This window comes from Oryctolagus cuniculus, chromosome 8, assembly GCF_964237555.1.
Source record: "Oryctolagus cuniculus chromosome 8, mOryCun1.1, whole genome shotgun sequence".
NCBI classification, from domain to species: domain Eukaryota; kingdom Metazoa; phylum Chordata; class Mammalia; order Lagomorpha; family Leporidae; genus Oryctolagus; species Oryctolagus cuniculus.
In genome coordinates, this window is record NC_091439.1 from 90,302,224 (window position 1) to 90,321,520 (window position 19,297).

General features: G+C 41.1%; 1 protein-coding gene across 5 annotated transcripts in view; it reads left to right on the plus strand.

The window, feature by feature from the left end:
- The window catches only part of CDKL2 (cyclin dependent kinase like 2), a 56,082-nt gene that overhangs the window by 25,859 nt on the left and 10,926 nt on the right, over positions 1 to 19,297 (plus strand). For 4 of the 5 annotated variants that reach the window (XM_070079458.1, XM_051819253.2, XM_070079459.1 and 1 more), the window contains 7 exons: positions 1,885 to 2,063; positions 3,809 to 3,921; positions 6,713 to 6,852; positions 10,161 to 10,249; positions 14,063 to 14,198; positions 15,377 to 15,675; positions 16,247 to 16,340. In XM_070079458.1, coding sequence (XP_069935559.1) covers positions 1,885 to 2,063; positions 3,809 to 3,921; positions 6,713 to 6,852; positions 10,161 to 10,249; positions 14,063 to 14,198; positions 15,377 to 15,675; positions 16,247 to 16,340 — 1,050 coding nt within the window. 5 annotated transcript variants of the gene reach the window in all.

Here is a 19,297-nt window from a genome sequence, read left to right on the forward strand (position 1 = left end):
TAGTCTAAATACATTTCCCCATAGTTTCCTTTAAAAACTTAAATTTACTTTTTCACATCCCACAAGGGTTTTCTACATATTTTTTACTAACATGTAGCAGTGTACACATGTTTATGGGACACAATGTGATATTCCAAGACATTTAATGTGTACTGATAATCAATATAATTAGCATTTCCATCTCCTTATCATTTCTTTATGTTTGGAGCTCCTCTCTTCTAGTTCTTCATAATATATAGTAGGCTCTTATGAACTGTAGTTACTCCACCGTGGTCACTCCATGTCTTCCTTCTATCTCTGTGTTGGTACCCATTATCCAACCTTCCTCTAGATCCTACTCCCAATCCCAACAGTTTCTTGAAATATTTCCATCTCCACTCGTGGTTTCCCTGTTGCATTCACTTGCATTCCCCTTATGTTTCTACATTTATGCATGTTACAGCTGAGATAAAAGACCTACCTTAGAGCCTACCCCTTTTCCCCTCTTCCCTTCCCTTCCCTTCCCTTCCCTTCCCTTCCCTTCCCTTCCCTTCCCTTCCCTTCCCTTCCCTTCCCTTCCCTTCCCTTCCCTTCCCTTCCCTTCCCTTCCCTTCCCTTCCCTTCTTTAAGTTTTTATTTATTTGAAAGTCAGAGTTACATAGAGAAGGAGAGGCAGAGAGAGAGAGAGAGGTCTTCCTTCGCTAGTTCACTCCCTGTTTGGCTGCAACTGCCGGAGCTGTACCGATTTGAAGCCAGGAGCCAGTAGCTTCTTCCAGGTCTCCCACACCGGTGCAAGGGTCCAAGGACTTGGGCCATCTTCTGCTTTCCCAGGCCATAGCAGAGAGCTGGATCAGAAGTGGAGCAGTTGGGACTTGAACTGGCACCCATATGGGATGCCAGCACTGCTACGCCACAGCACTGGCCCTAAGCCTACCCCTTTTCTTTTCTTTTCTTTTCTTTTCTTTTCTTTTCTTTTCTTTTCTTTTCTTTTCTTTTCTTTTCTTTTCCTTTCCTTTCCTTTCCTTTCCTTTCCTTTCCTTTCCTTTCCTTTCCTTTCCTTTCCTTTCTTTTCTTTTCTTTTCTTTTCTTTTCTTTTCTTTTCTTTTCTTTTCTTTTCTTTTCTTTTCTTTTTTAATTTGACAGAGTTATAACAGTGAGAGAGAGAGAGACAGAGAGAAAGGTCCTCCCTCCTCTGGTTCACCCCCCAAATGGCCGCTATGGCCGGCGCTGCACCAAAGCCAGGAGCCAGGTGCCTCCTCCTGGTCTCCCATGCGGGCGCAGGGGCCCAAGTACCTGTGCCATCCTCCACCTCCCTCCCGGGCCACAGCAGAGAGCTGGACTGGAAGAGGAGCAACCAGGACTAGAACCCGGTGCCCACATGGGATGCTGGCGCCACAGGCGGAGGATTAACCAAGTGAGCCATGGCGCTGGCCCCCAAGCCTACCACTTTTCATAAAAATTTTTCTTGAACATTCTCATTCTTTAATGATAACTTAATCTCTTAGTTTTGAAAGTAGTCTTTAACCAGTAGTTGATTTGGTAATTAATTATAAAATTGGCCCCCTGAGGATGTGCAGAGTTCATATGCAAATAATACGCCATTTTTATAAGGGACTTGTGCATTTCAGATTTCAGAATCCATTGGGAGTCCTGTAACCAATCTCCCATGGATACGGAAGGACAACTTTATATTATTTTTCCCTTTATCTTTGAGTATTTAAACAAAATTTCAAGCATGAATGTTCTTTCTTGCCCAGCCAGCTCCTAGGTTATTTAAAGCTGGGGACAATTTTTATGTACTTTATTTGTATTCTTTGCAGGGACAGAAAGCTGCCCTATACATGGCAAGTGCTGAAAAGTGATGAATTTTATGTCGGATATTTTGTCTTCTGCCTTTTGTCTTAGATCATACATAGAGATATAAAGCCAGAGAATATATTGGTCTCCCAGTCTGGCGTTGTCAAGTTATGTGATTTTGGATTTGCACGGACACTGGCAGCTCCCGGAGAGGTTTACACTGATTATGTGGCAACTCGATGGTACAGAGCTCCAGAACTACTGGTTGGTGATGTCAAGTATGGCAAGTAAGACACCAGTAATACAAGGGAGCAGACTTTAAGTCTGGGATTTGTTTATAATATAATAAATGGTCCCTCTAACCCTGAAAGGAAAGTTTGAGTTTAGGGAACTTTATAAAGAGATTTTTAGTCATTTTTGGTGTTTCTCCTTTAAACATTCTTAAGCAACAAGTTAGGGTGAGTATACTTATTTTAAAAGGGAAATTAAATAAGTGATTTTTTTAAATTGTAAGTTGGAAATAGATATTTTTATCACTTGTAAAGAGAGGTTAACATTGATGAAAAAAGGCTGACACTGTTAGAATGAGGCAAGGTAAAGCAGGCAAGGTTAAAGGTATTTCTTTTTTTTTTTAAGATTTTTTACTTGCAAGAGATACAGTGAGAAGGAGAGGGAGAGAGAGAGAGATTTTCAATCTGCTGGTTCACTTCCCAAATGGCCACACCAACCAGGAATTGGCCAGGCCGAAGCCAGGAGCCAGAAGCCTCTTCTGGATGTCCCACATGGGTGCAGGGGCCCAAGCACTTGGACCATCTTCTGCTGCTTTCCCAGGTGCATTAGCAGGGAGCTGGATTGGAAGTGGAGCATCCGGGTCTCAAACCCACACTCATAAGGGATACTGGCTTTGCAGGTGGTGGCTTAACCTGCTATGCCACAGCTCTGGCCCCAGGTTAGAAGTATTTTAAAAACACAAATTATCTTCATAAATGAATTCAAAGAAAAATGGGGGCTGGAGTGGTGGTACAGTGGGTTAAGCTACTGCCAACATAGCTGGCATCCCATGTGGGTGCCAGTTCAAGTCCCAGCTGTTCCTCTTCTGATCCAGCTCCCTAGTAATGCACCTGGGTAAGCAACAGAAGATGGCCTAACTGCTTGGACCCCTGCATCCATGTGGGAGACCCAGAAGAAGTTCCTGGCTCCTAGCTCTATATCGGCTATATCCTAGCTCTATATCTGGCAGTTGTGGCCATTTGGTGAGTGAAACAGCGAATGGAAGATCTCTCTCTGTCTCTCTCTCTGTAACTCTACTATACAAATAAATAAATAAATCTTTAAAAAAGAAAAATGGATTATAACTTTTGCTGCCTTTGATAGAAATCTTTCTAAAGTTTTTATATAATTATTATATTTTCAGAGTACATTAAACATTCTTTACTATTTCCTTGATTTTTCTGAGTTCTAATTTATTACCATGCTATAATTTTTGTATCATTTTATAATTCAGCAATGACCTTAAGTAATTTCAAGGTTGATGTCCCTGTGCTAAATGACACCATCATATTTTGAGTTCTTATTGATTTTTAAGAGAGTTTTCAAATTTATCCCTAAGCTTTTTTTTTTTTTCTATTCTAGCTGTCCTCAACAACCACCTCTGTTCTCTAGTTTGCCTTTCTCAGTGTGCCGTGGAATAGACTGATCCTTGTTAGGACTGTGTCTAAAAAAAGGAAAGATTAAGCTCTAAATGGAAACCTGAGAATCTTACTTCCAGCTTAAAGTACACATAAAAACTATTTTGGCTTTTCAAAAGCCTTTTCTTTCTTATAACGCATGATTGAAGTTTTTGGAAATCTCACTTAGGTGAAATTGGGAATTAGAACTTTTAACTGACACGGAAATGTCTTTTATAGGTAATTTAAGGCATACTACTACTATTTTCAATACCAAAAATGCCAACTAGTAATATGCAGAACAAATGTAGTCATTGTAAATATATTAGGATGCCAGATTTTATATCTCATTGCTTTTCTTTCAGAGCTGTGGATGTGTGGGCCATTGGTTGTCTGGTAACTGAAATGCTCATGGGGGAACCCCTGTTTCCTGGAGACTCTGATATTGATCAGCTTTATCTTATTATGAGGTGTTTAGGTAAGATCACATACTTGCGTTTGAAATTTCAGCTGTGTTCTTCCTCTGTGTACATTTGTTTGTGTTGATTCTTAAGCTGCTGGTATATTAACAGTGATACATGTGTTAAGTGAAGATAGGAAGAAAATAGGGGAAAAAACCCTCAGATGTTAGTGCATATACATATGTTCTATTTTTAAAGACTTATTTGTTTATTTGACTGAGAGATAGAGGGAGAGACAAACAGAGAGAGAGAGAGATCTATCTGTCTGCTGGTTGACTCCCCAAATAACCACAAAGGTCAGGCTGAGCCATGTGGAAGTCAGGAGCCAGGAGCCAGGAACTCCATCCAGGTCTCCCATGTGGGTGGCAGGGGCCCAGGTACTTGGGCCAGCTTCCCCTGTTTCCCTAGTTGATTACCACAGAGCTGAATCGGAAATGGAGCAACCAGAACTTGAATTCAAACTCTGTTTTGGGATGCCAGAGTCCCAGACTGTGGCTTACTTGGCTGCAGCACAGTGCAGCCACTATACATGTGTTCTTAATCACATTCACCCCCTCCCTTACCTCATCAACAGAGAAGAAAATAGCAGAGATTGAGGTGGGCATTTTGGCAGAGTGAGTTTAGACGCTGCTTGGAATGCCTGTAAACATCCAATATCCGAGTGCTAGTCCGGGCTATTCTGTGCTTTCTATCTGGCCTGGAGGCAGCAAGTGGTTGCAGTTGGTCCCCTGCTCCCATGTGGAAGACCCAGGAGGAGTTCCTGACTGGCTTCAGCCTGGCATATCCTTGTGGGCAACTGAGAAGTGAACCTGTGGATAGAAGAGTTCTCTCTATATTTCTCTTTCTCTCCCTCTGTCTCTGCCTTTCACATAAAATACTTACTTTTTTTTAAAAAGCAGAGATTGTATATTCTTTACACTTTTACATTTAGTTAATCAGATAAGAGAGAAAGCATGCAAATGATTGTTTATTATCTTTGAGTCAGTAAGCATTTGGTGTAGTGTGACTGTTATTAGCCCTCAAGATGAGTGAGGGACAGAAGACTTCCAAGGTGGTTTAATCTTGCTTCAGGTTTGACTTTTGTGGTTAGTGCTTTATATAAAATTTTCAAAATTAGGCAATCAAGGCCTTAAATTTGTTGAAAGTCAACTTCGTGTTCAAAGATAGAATTTGGAAGATGGAAATAATGGGAAACTACTTGAGCTTAATTTAATTATTTGATTTTAGGCTTCCATGTTAGAAATTAAATAAATAGTACCATGATTTCTTATCATAGAATTTTCATATATAAAGTAGGCATTAAAGTTGAGAAAAAAAATAAAATGCTCAAATCTGACTTTAGATACAGGTAGCAAATGAGTTCACCAAAAATTAAATCCTTTAAAAGATTTTTTTTAATTTTCATTTTGTTTGAAAGCCAGAGAGAGAAAGTTAGACACACACACACACAGATGGAGAGAGAGCTTCCACCCACTGGTTTACTCCCCAAATGTCTGCAAAGGCTAAAGCTGGGTCAGGCTGAAGCTAGGAGCCCAGAACTCAATCCTGGTCTCCCATGTGCAGGATAGGGACCTAAATACTTGGGGTATCACCTTCTGTCTCCAGTGAGCACATTAATAGGAAGCTGGAAACAGGAGAGAAGCTAGGACTTGAACTAGGCAATCTGATACAATATACAGATGCCCCAGATGGCAACTTAACCACTGTGGTAAATGCTCATCTCCCAAAAGCTAAATTATTTTTTTAAAAAAAGTTTACTTGTTTATTTATTTGAGAGGTAGAGTTACAGACAGAGAGACAAAGAAAGAGAAAGGTTTTCCATCTGCTGGTTCACTCCCCAAATGGTCACAGCAGCAGGAGCTGGGCTGATCTGAAGCCAGGAGCCAGAAACTTCCTCCGGGTCTCTCTGACGGGTGCAGGGGCCCAAGCACTTGGGCCATCTTCAGCTGCTTTCCCAGGCCACAGCAGAGAGCTGGATCCGAAGAGGAGCAGCTGGGACATAAACTGGCACTCATATGGGATGCCAGCGCTGTAGGCCAAGGCTTAGCCTACAGCCCCCAAAATTAAATTCTTAAAGGATAGAATTGTTTTATCAAGATTAGATTCTATCCACATGACTGTTTATATTGCTTTGGTCAGCATTTTACACTGTATTAGAAATAAATGCTGGCCGGCGCCCCGGCTCACTAGGCTAATCCTCTGCCTTGCGGTGCTGGCACACTGGGTTCTAGTCCCGGTCGGGGCGCCGGATTCTGTCCTGGTTGCCCCTCTTCCAGGCCAGCTCTCTGCTGTGGCCAGGGAGTGCAGTGGAGGATGGCCCAGGTGCTTGGGTCCTGCACCCCATGGGAGACCAGGAGAAGCACCTGGCTCCTGGCTTCGAATCAGCACTGCGTGCTGGCTGCGGCAGCCATTGGAGGGTGAACCAATGGCAAAGGAAGACCTTTCTCTCTGTCTCTCTCTCTCACTGTCCACTCTGCCTGTCAAAAAAAAAAAAAAAAAAAAAAAAAAAAAAAAAAAGAAATAAATGCTGGTACTGACATCTGGAAAGTTATAAAAATGGTCTTTACCAGTCCTTTTCTTAGGCTCCCTTCCTTCAGTTCTATTTATAGCAGTGTGTGAACTTTTCTAAATGAGTCAAAGCCACCGTAAAAACTGCCATTTTCCATGACAGTAGCAGCATTGTCTTTGATTAATTTTGCATACTGAGAGCCCCCAAGCTCCACTGTTTCTTCTACTCCACTGCACCTGTCTCTTCCCTGTTCCTGTCATGTTTTGTGCTGACAGAGTATGTGCTGTTTTCACTTACAGGTAATCTAATTCCAAGACACCAGGAGCTTTTTTATAAAAATCCTGTGTTTGCTGGAGTAAGGTTGCCTGAAATCAAGGAATCAGAACCTCTTGAAAGACGCTATCCCAAGCTCTCAGAAGTTGTGATAGATTTAGCAAAGGTAATCCTACTCTTTCTTGTCACTTTTTTTTTTTTTCAAGGATTTATTTATATATTTGAGAAGCAGAGCTACAGACAGAGAGAGGGAGATGAAAGAAAGGTCTTCCATCTGCTGGTTCACTCCCCAAATGGCTGCAATGGCCAGAGCCAGGCCAATTGGAGGCCAGGTACTTCTTCCAGGTCTCCTATAGGTGCAAGGGCCCGAGCACTTGAGCCGTCTTCCACTGCTTTCCTAGGCCAGCAGCAGGGAGCTGGATTTGAAGTGGAACATCCAGGATTTGAAGTAGGCTTAACCAGCTATACCACAGCGCCGGCCCCTCTTGTCACTTTCTGACAGGGAGCATATCTGTTATAGAGACTTGGCTTTCTCTTTTTCTTGTCTAGTTATCTTGTAAGTTAGCGATTTCCTCTCAATATTTTAATTTTTGCACAAAAAGGAAGAGTTTAGATAATTTGATGGTGATGCTGGGGTGTGGGTACTTCAGAGACAAAGGCCTGAGAATCTGATCTACGTTGAAGTTCACTAAGAAACCATTTAGTCGGCCGTGGCTCAATAGGCGCTCAATAGGCTAATCTTCCACCTAGCGGTGCCGGCACAGCGGGTTCTAGTCCCGGTTGGGGCGCCAGATTCTGTCCCGGTTGCCCCTCTTCCAGGCCAGCTCTCTGCTGTGGCCAGGGAGTGCAGTGGAGGATGGCCCAAGTGCTTGGGCCCTGCACCCCATGGGAGACCAGGAGAAGCACCTGGCTCCTGCCTTCATATCAGCGCGAGTGCAGTAGAGGATGGCCCAAGTGTTTGGGCCCTGCACCCCATGGGAGACCAGGAGAAGCACCTGGCTCCTGCCTTCGGATCAGCGCGGTGCGCCGGCCGCAGTGCACCAGCCGTGGCAGCCATTGGAGGGTGAACCAACGGCAAAAGGAAGACCTTTCTCTCTGTCTCTCTCTCTCTCACTATCCACTCTGCCTGTCAAAAAGAAAAAAAAAAAAAGAAACCATTTAGTGTCATGTAGCATCTTTTAACTGTGAAAACATCCTCATCAAACACATAAAAATGCAGTATTTTTAATGCTTAACATTTAAAATGCAAGTTTTGTGTAAATGGAACAGAGAAGAAAAGTAGGACAAGAAAATGAAAAGAAGGATAAAGTAGAAAATACTAATGATAAGACTTAGGGTTGTGACCTGTAGTATGTTGTCAAGGAGGCTTTTGCTTAGCCACTGGATGTGCTGAAGCTGTTTTATAAATACACATTACTTTTTTGTATCTTTTTAAAAATTTTATTTATTTATTTGAGAGGCAGAGTTACAGAGAGGCAGAGGCAGAGAAAGAGGTCTTCCATATGCTGGTTCACTCCCCAAATGGCTGCAACAGCCAGAGCTAGGCTGATCCAAAGCCAGGAGTCAGGAGCTTCTTCCAGGTCTCCCATGTGGGTGCAGGGGCCCAAACACTTGGGCCATCTTTCACTACATTCCTAGGCCACAGCAGAGAGCTGGATCAGAAGTAGAGCAGCTGGGACTTGAACTGACACCCATATGGAATGCCAGCACTGCAGGTGGTGGCTTTACCCACTATACCATAGTGTCAGCCCTTTGTTTTGTATTTGACTAAGGAAGATGTTTGGGAAATTTTCACTTGAATCAAGTTGTCTCCAAAAGTTGCCCTTTTAGGATTATTAGCTCAAAAATTTCTCATTAGTTAGGGTTACCCAGGGTATTGATAAAAATAATTATCTCTTGGGATGGTTTGTGGGTGGGAGGGAGGTTATGGGGAGAAAAACCACTATAATCCAAAAGTTGTACTTTTGAAATTTATATTAATTAAATAAAAGTTTTCTAAAAATATTTAAAAATAATTATCTCTAAAACACCTGGATTATATACTGTTTAATCAAGATTTTTTTTTTGCTTTCCCTAACTCATGGGAAAAATGTAAACTTGTAACTAATTATAACAAATTCTTTGATTAATATATTTCTACTTTTCTAAAATTTTGTAATAGATGAAATACTGTTCATTGTGGCTTGCTTTATGGTATATCTGTAAAGGGATTTAAGAAAATAAACCTAAAAAGCTGTTGTCCAACATGTATCCCTTCAGTAGAATCATACAACGTTTTAAGCATTTTGTTATAGAAATTTCAACATAGAATAGAAAACAGATGATAATCCTTAGTCTATCCATACTACTTTCAACTTTTTCAAGAGTATTTTGAAGCAAATCCCAGACATTATATCAGTTCACTTACATAGTGAAAGTGTACAATAACACATAGAAAGTTTTCTGTTCATTTAAAGCAACTTATTGAATCCTGTCTGTTTTTGCTGGCATTGAGAGGATTTCAATAAATCACAGCAAGACCATGAATTAATATCTGCTAAAGTATGTAGCCCATTAATAAGCACAGTGTAGGTTCTGTCATAGGTTCTTTCCCTTCTATTCGGCGATGATTTTGACTTTTAAAGATTCACAATAGGGGAGGGTGTTTGGAGCAGTGGCTTAAGGGATGCCTGTATCTCAAATCAGAGGGCCTAGCTCAGTTTCTACTATTTGACTTCCTGCTATTGCACAACCTGAAAGGCAGCAGATGATGGCTCAAGTACCTAGGTCCCTGACATCCACTTGGGATGCCTGGATTGAGTTTTGTGTTTCTGGCTTTGGCCTTGCTCAGCCATGATTGTTGTGGGCATTTGGGGAGTGAACCAGAGAATGGAAGATTTCTCTTTCTGTCTCTCTACATTTCAAATAAAGTGGAAATAATGAATAAAGATGTTAACAATTTACAGCAATTCCTTAATATTTTGTCTAATCGATATTCCATATTTCATTGATTTTCACATCACTTCTTCTTACCGTTAAGATCCAGATGAAAACTGTGGATCCCAGTTTGTTGATTTGCCTTTTAAGACAGTTTATCATCTCTTCTTCATCTCTTTTTTGTTTAAACCTTGCAGTTTATTTGTTAATGAAACTAAGTGGTTCATCTCATAGAACTGTCCATATGATGTAGTTTAACATGTTCCTCTGTGTACCGTGTTTCTTATAATCTCATAATAGAGCTGAAACCTGACTAGAATCAGACTGCTTCATAGGAGGTTTGTATATTTCCATGTAGAGACAGTAAATGTCTGGTGGTCTTTTTGTGTGTGTGTGATATTAGCAGTGATTGATATCATCATTTAGGTTTGTGCTTTTTCTTTATCCTTGGTTGGAAATGTCTAAAATTCATTGGTTATAAAGAATTTTCTATTTTTAGCAATTTAAATACAGGCAGTTTTTCTTGGGTATGAACTATGTGTATTCTTGGTTTTTCAGAAATGCTTACATGTTGACCCAGACAAAAGGCCCTTCTGTGCTGAGCTCCTACACCATGATTTCTTTCAGATGGATGGATTTGCTGAGCGGTATGGTACTGACCCAGGTTTTCTACGTCACTCCAACCTAGAGTTAAGGAAGACTTCCAGATCAGTCACAGACAGCATTTACCCTATTTCTGTTCCTACATACTTTTGCAAGATCTCAAGTATCTGCCCTGCTTCATCCACCCTTTTTTTTTTATTTTAAAGATACTGCAATTTTTATATACTTTAAATGATTTTTTGCAGCTGTTTGGCTTTGCAGCACAGCAATTCATACACTATACTGTACAAAATTACCAGCAAGACTGGAATGATGTATTAATAGAAGGCACCATCATGCTTATTACATTACCAGAGAACAAAAATACAGTAAAGACAATTTTCACTGTACACAGTTTAAAGAAAGGAAAAGGGGGAGGAGGAGTGTGTTGAGCAGCCAACCATCCCTGTACTGAAGAGGGGCAGGTAGAAAAAACCTTAGATGTGCTTCCTCCACCCTTAACAATAATGCAGCTCCCAGGGATCAGTCTCCTACATTTATACATTCATGGCCTTGTTTTTCATGAAAGAGGAATTCATGCTTTTCTTTCTGTCTCCCGGTAGTGACATCTGCCATTTCAATCACTTATTTCTGTGTTGCTACCACCTGTGTGATGCCATCATGTTGGGTACCAGTGCTATTGCAAAAGTGCATCTCCTGTTGCTGCCAAAGTTACACTACACTAAGTCTTATGATGCTGACACTGCAATGTGCCAGAGACCTTAAAGGGCCAAACCTGCGGTTGCCACAGCTGCTGGCATGGTTTTTTGTGCTGCTCAGTTGCTGGCAACAGTTCGACAGACAAAATAAAAATAGTGAGATGAGTGGTAGTGACATTGCTTTATATCCTTGCAAATGTCTTCAGTATCTAGCTTAATAAAAGGCAGCTGGTATCTCATATTTATATCTGTACTCGGTGAGTGTTGATACAGTGTTTTTTTTAATTGAAATATATGAAGAAACTCTGGCCTCACGAATATACATAGCTAGAAAATGAAAGAGTATTATTAAATAGATTTTTAAAGATAATTGTGGATATTCTTCTTCAATTCTAAACCAAACCTCTGACAGTATTTTCTTAAAGTGTGGTCACACTGAGGAATCAGAAATTTTATCAATGAATTTTTCTTCCTCTGTTAGATTAAAATCCTTTTATCTGTCTTGCCTTTTGAACATGTCTTTTACTCATGCATACTCTTTTAGAAACATAAATGTTTTTATAAATTTGATTTATTTAGTTGAAAGGCAGAATTAGAGAGAGAGACACCCACAGAGACAAAGAGAGAGACAGAGAGATCTTCCATTAGCTGGCACACTCTCCAAATGGCTGCAACAGCCAGGGTTAGACTGGGGAGAAGCCAGGAGCTTCATCCAGGTCTCCCACATGGATGCAGGACCCAGCCACTTGGGCCATCTTCTGCTCCTTTCCTAGGCACATTAGCAGGGAGCTAGATCAGAAGTGGAGCAGCCAGGACTCAAACCAGTGTCCTTATGAGATGTTGGCATCACAGACGACCCTTTAACCCGCTACGCCACAATGCTGGTCCCCCATGAATTCTTTTGAAGCATCATGCAAAATAATTTGGAAAATACTAGTTTTATGGATTATATAAATCTTAAAAATGTTTTTAATAGATTTTAAAAAAATTTTATTTGAGGCCGGTGCCGCGGCTCACACCTTGTTCAAGTCCCGGTCAGGGCGCCGGTTCTGTCCCGGTTGCCCCTCTTCCAGTCCAGCTCTCTGCTGTGGCCCCGGAGTACAGTGAAGGATGGCCCAAGTCCTTGGGCCCTGCACCCGCATGGGAGACCAGGAGGAAGCACCTGGCTCCTGGCTTCGGATCAGCGTGGTGTGCCGGCTGCAGCGGCCATTGGAGGGTGAACCAACGGAAGGAAGACCTTTCTCTCTGTCTCTCTCTCTCACTGTCCACTCTGCCTGTCAAAAAAAAAAAAAAATTTATTTGAAAGTGTGACAGAGAGAGGAGGAAAGACAAAGAGGGCCGGCACCGCGGCTTAATAGGCTAATCCTCCGCCTTGTGGCGCCAGCACACCGGGTTCTAGGGTGCCGGATTCTGTCCCGGTTGCCCCTCTTCCAGGACAACTCTCTGCTGTGGCCAGGGAATGCAGTGGAGGATGGCCCAAGTGTTTGGGCCCTGCACCCCATGGGAGACCAGGAGAAGCACCTGGCTCCTGCCATCGGATCAGCGCGGTGCGCCGGCCGCAGCACGCCGGCCACGGTGGCCATTGGAGGGTGAAACAACAGCAAAAGGAAGACCTTTCTCTCTGTCTCTCTCTCTCACTATCCACTCTGCCTGTCAAAAAAAAAAAAAAAAAAAAAAAGACAAAGAGAGAGATCTTGCATCTGCTAGTTCATTTCCCAAATGGCCGCAGTGACTGAGGCTGGGCTAGGTTGAAGCCAGCAGCTCTTCTTCCTAGTCTCCCATGTGGGTGCAGGGGCCCAAGCATTTGGGCCATCCTCTGTTGCTTTCCCAGGTGTATTAGCAGGGAGCTGGATTGGAAGTGGAGCAGGCAGGATTGGAACCAATGCCCATTTGGGATGCTGGCATTGCAGGCAGAGGGTAAACTTGCTACACTACAATGTGGCTACCAAATCTTAAAAAAATGTTTACGGTCGGCGCCGCGGCTCACTAGGCTAATCCTCCGCCTTGTGGTGCTGGCACACCGGGTTCTAGTCCCGGTCGGGGCGCCGGATTCTGTCCCGGTTGCCCCTCTTCCAGGCCAGCTCTCTGCTGTGGCCAGGGAAGGCAGTGGAGGATGGCCCCAAGTACTTGGGCCTTGCACCCCATGGGAGACCAGGATAAGTACCTGGCTCCTGCCTTCTGATCAGCGCGGTACGCCGGCCGCGGTGGCCATTGGAGGGTGAACCAACGGCAAAGGAAGACCTTTCTCTCTCTCTCACTGTCCACTCTGCCTGTCCAAAAAAAAAAAAAAAAAGTTTACATATTTACCATCATTTTTTTAGTATCAAAAGATCACACTCTAGCTCATCAGGAAAGTCTTGGAAAGTATTAGGAACCTGTTAGAATCACAGTGGTAAGCCCAAGTTTAACAGAATTCTAATTTTTGCATAGAATTTTGAATTTTATTTTTGACACAAATGTTACCTCTTGTTTTCCTTGAGTGTCTAGCACACTTTGTTTATTTTTAAAAGGAAAATGACTGCCAATTGCCCCACATATTATAATATAATCATAGTTTTTATGCCACTCTTTCAAATAAAAATGCTGTTCCATGCAAATAGTTTTAGTTTTGCAAACAATAACACAAGTGTTTCCTTAAGACAACCAATGCACTTTGGTTTGTAGCAGATGTACTCATGCTCTCATTTTGTCACCCAGAATGTGAAAAAGTGTGTAACTTTGGTAAAAATCAATACCTTTTTACTACTACTACTATCAGGGACATTTTTAAGTAAAATTTTTTTTTTTTAAAGAAAATTGAGAATACGTGGCTATGAAGAAAACAATATTTGTAGTTCAGTTTGATGTCACTGCTTGGATTCTTGGTAAGGTGCCCTCATTGCTTTGGTACGGAGTGCAAGTGCCACATTGTGAAGAGAACAGCATCTCTTTAAGAACAGTTTGGTCTTTACTGACCTCCTGGAAGGTTTCCAGGCATCCCCCACAGGTTTTCAGATTGCTGTTTTGGAACTGCTAATCCGGGTCATGACTTTTCCCATTTTAAATAACACAGCCCAGTTTTGCACTCAAATTTTAAAAATAACAATCTTGAAATTCAAATATTGCATAGGCTTATCTGTCTCATCCAATTTATTTATTGACAAATGCATTTTTATGTAGGTTTTCTCAGGAACTACAGATGAAAGTACAGAAAGATGCCAGAAATATATCTTTATCTAAAAAATCCCAGAACAGAAAGAAGGAAAAGGAAAAGGATGATTCCTTAGGCGAAGAAAGAAAAACACTAGTGGTACAGGTAAATGTATATGTTTTGAATTTTAAATTTAAGGGAAAAAATGAAGACTTTTTAAAGTTTTTTGAGTGGTCAGCAAGTTGTTAATTTTTACCTTCATCGTAAAAACATGTCTTCTCTGTATGTATTACCTGCTATGAAAACTTAACATATAATGTTCTGAGTGCTTGCTGCTTACCAGACTATGCAATCATGCTTGTCAGGAAACCAAAACCACCAAGACTCATGTATATGTGCACACACATGTGCACACACATGTGCACACACAAGGAACACAAACATGCACACATACTCCACTTGTTTTCCTTATAGGATATGAGAGAAAAGTATAATTTTAGAATTTTATATAAAGTAGAGTGTTTTGAAGTTGAGATTTGGCTGTGTTTTTTTTTTTTTAAGATTTATTTATTTGAAAGTCAGAATTACACACAGAGAGAAAGAGAGGCAGAGAGAGAGAGAGAGAGAGAGAGAGAGAGGTCTTCCATCCGTTGGTTCACTCTCCAATTGGCCGCAACAGGTCAGAGATGAGCCTATCTGAAGCCAGGAGCCAGGAGCTTCTTCTGGGTCTCCTACGTGGGTGCTGGGGCCCAAGAACTTGGGCCATCTTCCACTGCTTTCCCAGGCCATAGCAGAGAGCTGGATCAGAACTGGAGCAGCCAGGACTCAAACAGGCACCCATATGGGATATCAGCACTGCAGGCAGCAGCTTCACCTGCTATGCCACAGCGCTGGCCCCTGGATATGTATTTTCAGTTCGCTTTTCCTGGTGAATTATTCAGAATCTGTCCATTTTAAGGTAATTCTAGTCTACCACCAGGTGCCTCCCATCAAGTGAACTGAAAGAAGTAAGGGCTCTCAGTTTTATGTTTTGATGATTATGAGTACATAAGAACATAAGTGACATTTTTGATACCTCTCCTGTGTTTTTCCCACTGAAATTTATATGTGTATGTATATGCATGTATCAGAGTTAGTTTGAATTGCATTTCTGGTCTTTTTGTATTTTTATAATAATGAGTAAGAATCTGGGTTTAATTTTAATTTTACAGGAAGAATGAAGAAAATGAGCACAAAAAGGTGATATATGTGAATTTCTGCTCTAGCTGACAAGTATTTTTTAGGAAGAGATGATTTTTCATCTTCCTCAGATTACTAACCTTAACATTTTTATTAATGGTCAGGATACCAATGCTGACTCCAAATTTAAGGATTCTAAAGTATTTAAAATAAAAGGATCAAAAATTGATGGAGAAAAAGTTGACAAAGGCAATAGAGCCTCAAATGCCAGCTGTCTCCATGACAGTGGGACAAGCCACATCAAAGCAGTGCCTTCCACAAGCCTCAGAGACTGCAGCAATGTCAGTGTGGATCACACAAGGAATCCAGGCATGGCCATTCCCCGCCTTACGCACAATCTTTCTGCAGTTGCTCCTGGAATTAATTCTGGAATGGGGACTATCCCAGGAGTTCAGAGTTACAGGTATGAATTGGGAAAATATAATTAAAATTTATTTAAGAACATATTTGCAAATTACAAGTATTTGTTCATTCATCCACATTGTTTTGCTCTGTATGAAGTTTATTTTTGTCATATAACTGTTTCAAAAGACTTTTTGGCTTGTATGGTGAAAATTACTAGTATTTGATCAAAAGAATTTACCTGAGTCCTAGGAAGTATGGTTGTAATTGTTTAAGGTGAAGAGAATCTACAACCATTTGGTCTGATAATGTGAAAGGAGGTTGTCGTAAGAAAAGGAAGAGGTGATTTGAGGGTGTGCTGCATGGTGTGACTGTAAGCATGTAGTGGTACAGAAAAGTTCCTTTTGTGAATATTGCTGAAAGAAGGGTAATTTATGTTAGGAGTGGGGGGCAAGGTGGGAGGCATGAGTGTAGTGATATGGGATAGGATGTTTCACAGATTTGTGTGCATTGGATATTTGAAAATAGGCATCTAATTCTGATTAAACTGCATTACACTTGGTGCTGTGGCTCTTGATTTGGTGCTTGAAAAAATAATTACTGCTCTGTCTTAATTTTTTTTTTTGTTACAGAGTGGATGAGAAGACTAAGAAGTATTGTATTCCATTTGTTAAGCCAAATAAACATTCTCCATCAGGCATTTATAATATGAATGTGACCACATCAGTGAGTAAACTGTTCTTAATAGAAGAACAAATGTTTGTTAGTTCTTGACTTGTATTAATGTTAAATATGGCAGTCAAGGACTGGGGGTTTTATTTGGAGACATATAAATAAAACTTCAATTAAGCATATATCATCCTAGCCTGTAATAGTCATAAGTATAGAATTCATTAGTCTGAAAGTTTAAATATAAAATATTGCTACAATGACATCTATTTTAATGTTTTTGGTAACAGTAAACTTTCCTAATCTGGTGCTTATTGATCGTTCTTTTTTAAAGTAGTTGAGAAAATAAATTATCTTGTTATCTCACCCATCCTATACCTTTACTGAAAGTATTCTGTTTATTCATATTTAACAAATATTTATTGATCATCTATTATGAGTAAGTCACTGAATGTCTTCATGGAGTTCATAGTCTAGTAGAGGATCAACAAATTAAAACATAGCATCAAGTTGTAACAGTGGAGGCATGTATGAGGTTCCCAGGTAGCACAGGATGGAAGGTTATTACTCTCAACAGAATGCTGCTTTTTAAAAGTAAGGCGAATCATCATCATTCTTGTGCTCAATACCCCCCACTGGGGCCAGCATCCTGGTACAGGGGGTAAAGCTGCTACTTGTGACACTAGCATTACGTATCAGAGCATCAGTTCCAGACCTGGCTACTCTGCTTCCAATCCAGCTACTGCTGACCTGCCTGGGAAGACAGTGGGAGATGGCCTAAGTGCCTGGGCCACTGCCGCCTGTGTGGGAGACCAGAACGGAGTTCCTGGTTCCTGGTTTTTAGCTGCTCCAGACCTGGCTGCCTTGGCCATTTGGGAATTGAATCAGCAGATAGAAGATCTTTCTTTCTTTGTCTCTTCCTCTCTGTCATTCTGCCCTTCAAATAAATAGATAAATAAGTAAATCTTTAAAAATAAATAAGCAAATCTTATAAAAACAAAAACAAACAAACACAGCAAACACCCTGTATTGGCTTTTCATCTCTGAATAAAGGCCAGTCTTTACAGGGCCATGAGTCCCTGCATGGCTAGAACCCCACACCTCTCTCTCCCATCTCCAGGTATTCCCTTTCTTTATGGTTCAATCTGTTCCAAGCACTCTGATTTCCTTGTTATTTCTGGAATGTGACCAGACATAGTCCTTTGATCTTTTACACTTGGTATTTCATTCTTCCCCCAGATGATCCAACAGATTAGCTTTTCTTCCTCCTCAGCTCACATGAAACTTTAGTGTGAAGTCTTACCTCCTACTCTCATCCATTTTGTCCCCCATTACTCTCTCATCCCCTCTCCTTGCTTTCCCTGCCCCCTTCCTCCCTCCATGGCAGATCCCTGACATCCTCTGTATACTCTTTTTGTGTACTGTCTCTCGTACATAGGATACAAGCTGCCAAGTCAGGGATTTGTTCCTATGTGTTTATTTTCCTTGCTGCTCTACTTCAGCACTAGAACAGTGTTTAGCACACTGAAGTTGTTTAAGAAATGTGAATGAATGAGTTCCCCTCAAAGAAAAAAGGAGGTAAGGACCTATTTGCGAAGGTGCATTTTTTGCACAAATTGCCCTTTTCTGATCATTATTCTGAAAGCTGAAAAATACAGTCTTTCCATATTTCTCATGATTTGGACATTGCATTTTGATTTGCTTTTAATTACTCTTGTTTTTTAATTTCTGTGCCCATAGTACTTTCTTTTTTTTTTTTTCTTTTGTACTTTCCTTTTTGATAGCATCCTATTGATATATATTTTTTTAAGATTTCATTTATCCTTTATTTGAGAGGTAGGGTTACAGACAGTGAGAGGGAGAGACAGAGAGAAAGGTCTTCCATTCCTGGTTCACCCCCCAGATGGCTACAACGGCTGGGGCTAGGCTGATCCAAAGCCAGGAGCCAGGAGCTTCTTCCAGGTCTCCCATGTGGGTGCAGGGGCCCAAGCACTTGGGCCATCTTCTACTGCTTTTCCCAGGCCATAGCAGAGAGCTGGACTGGAAGAGGAGCAGCCAGGACTCAACTGGCGCTCATATGGGATGCTGCCATTGCAGATAGAGGATTAACGTGCTGTGCCACAGTGCCGGCCCTGCACCCTATTGATTTCTTTGTGACTATTTGTGTTTCCTAATCCTCATCTGCTTTGGGAGATCATTTTAGTAACAAGGCTTTTCAAAGTAGCTGGCTCAATAACATTTTGTTGGAATTGATATCAACCTGCCTTTAGGCATTACATAATCGTTGGTAGCTGATAATTTTAGATTCTATTTCTGTTTATTCTTCTTTGGAAGAAGTAAGTAAGAAAGGCAGTAAAGATTAGTGAATATAATTAAGGAATGTTTTAGTGAGAAGTAACGCAGGCAGGGCCAAGCCTACTTTATGTTCTTTGTCAAAGATCAGTGTCCATCCCCCATGCTTTATGTCCTGTATCTGAGATATGAATAAAGATATTATTTTAAATATGTATTATGTGCCTTATTTGGTATTCTTTGAATGTATAAATCTGATAGCTTGAACTTAATTAAAATTTTATTTTTTTCTACTTGCAGAGAGTGTTTTAAAATGAATTATTTTATTGTATAGTTGATTTGAATCCAGAGCCTTAGCACATAGTCTATTGCAGGAGTAGGCAGGGACTGGTATTGTGGCACAACAAGTTAAGCTGCTGCTTGCAATGCCAGCATCCCATGCCATATTGGAGCACTGGTTTGAGTTCCAGTTGTTCTGCTTCTCATTCAACTCCCTGCTAATGCACCTGAGAAAGCAGCAGAAGATGGCCCAAATGCTTGGGCCTCTGCACCCATGTGGGAGATCCAGATGAAGTTCCGGGCTTCTGGCTTTGTCCTGGCCCAGCTCCAGCCTTTGCAGAATTTGGGGAGTGAACCAGCAAATGGAAGATCTCTCTTTCTTTCTTCTTCTCCCTCTACCTTTCAAATAACTAAAATAAATTTTTTAAAAAATAATAAAAGAG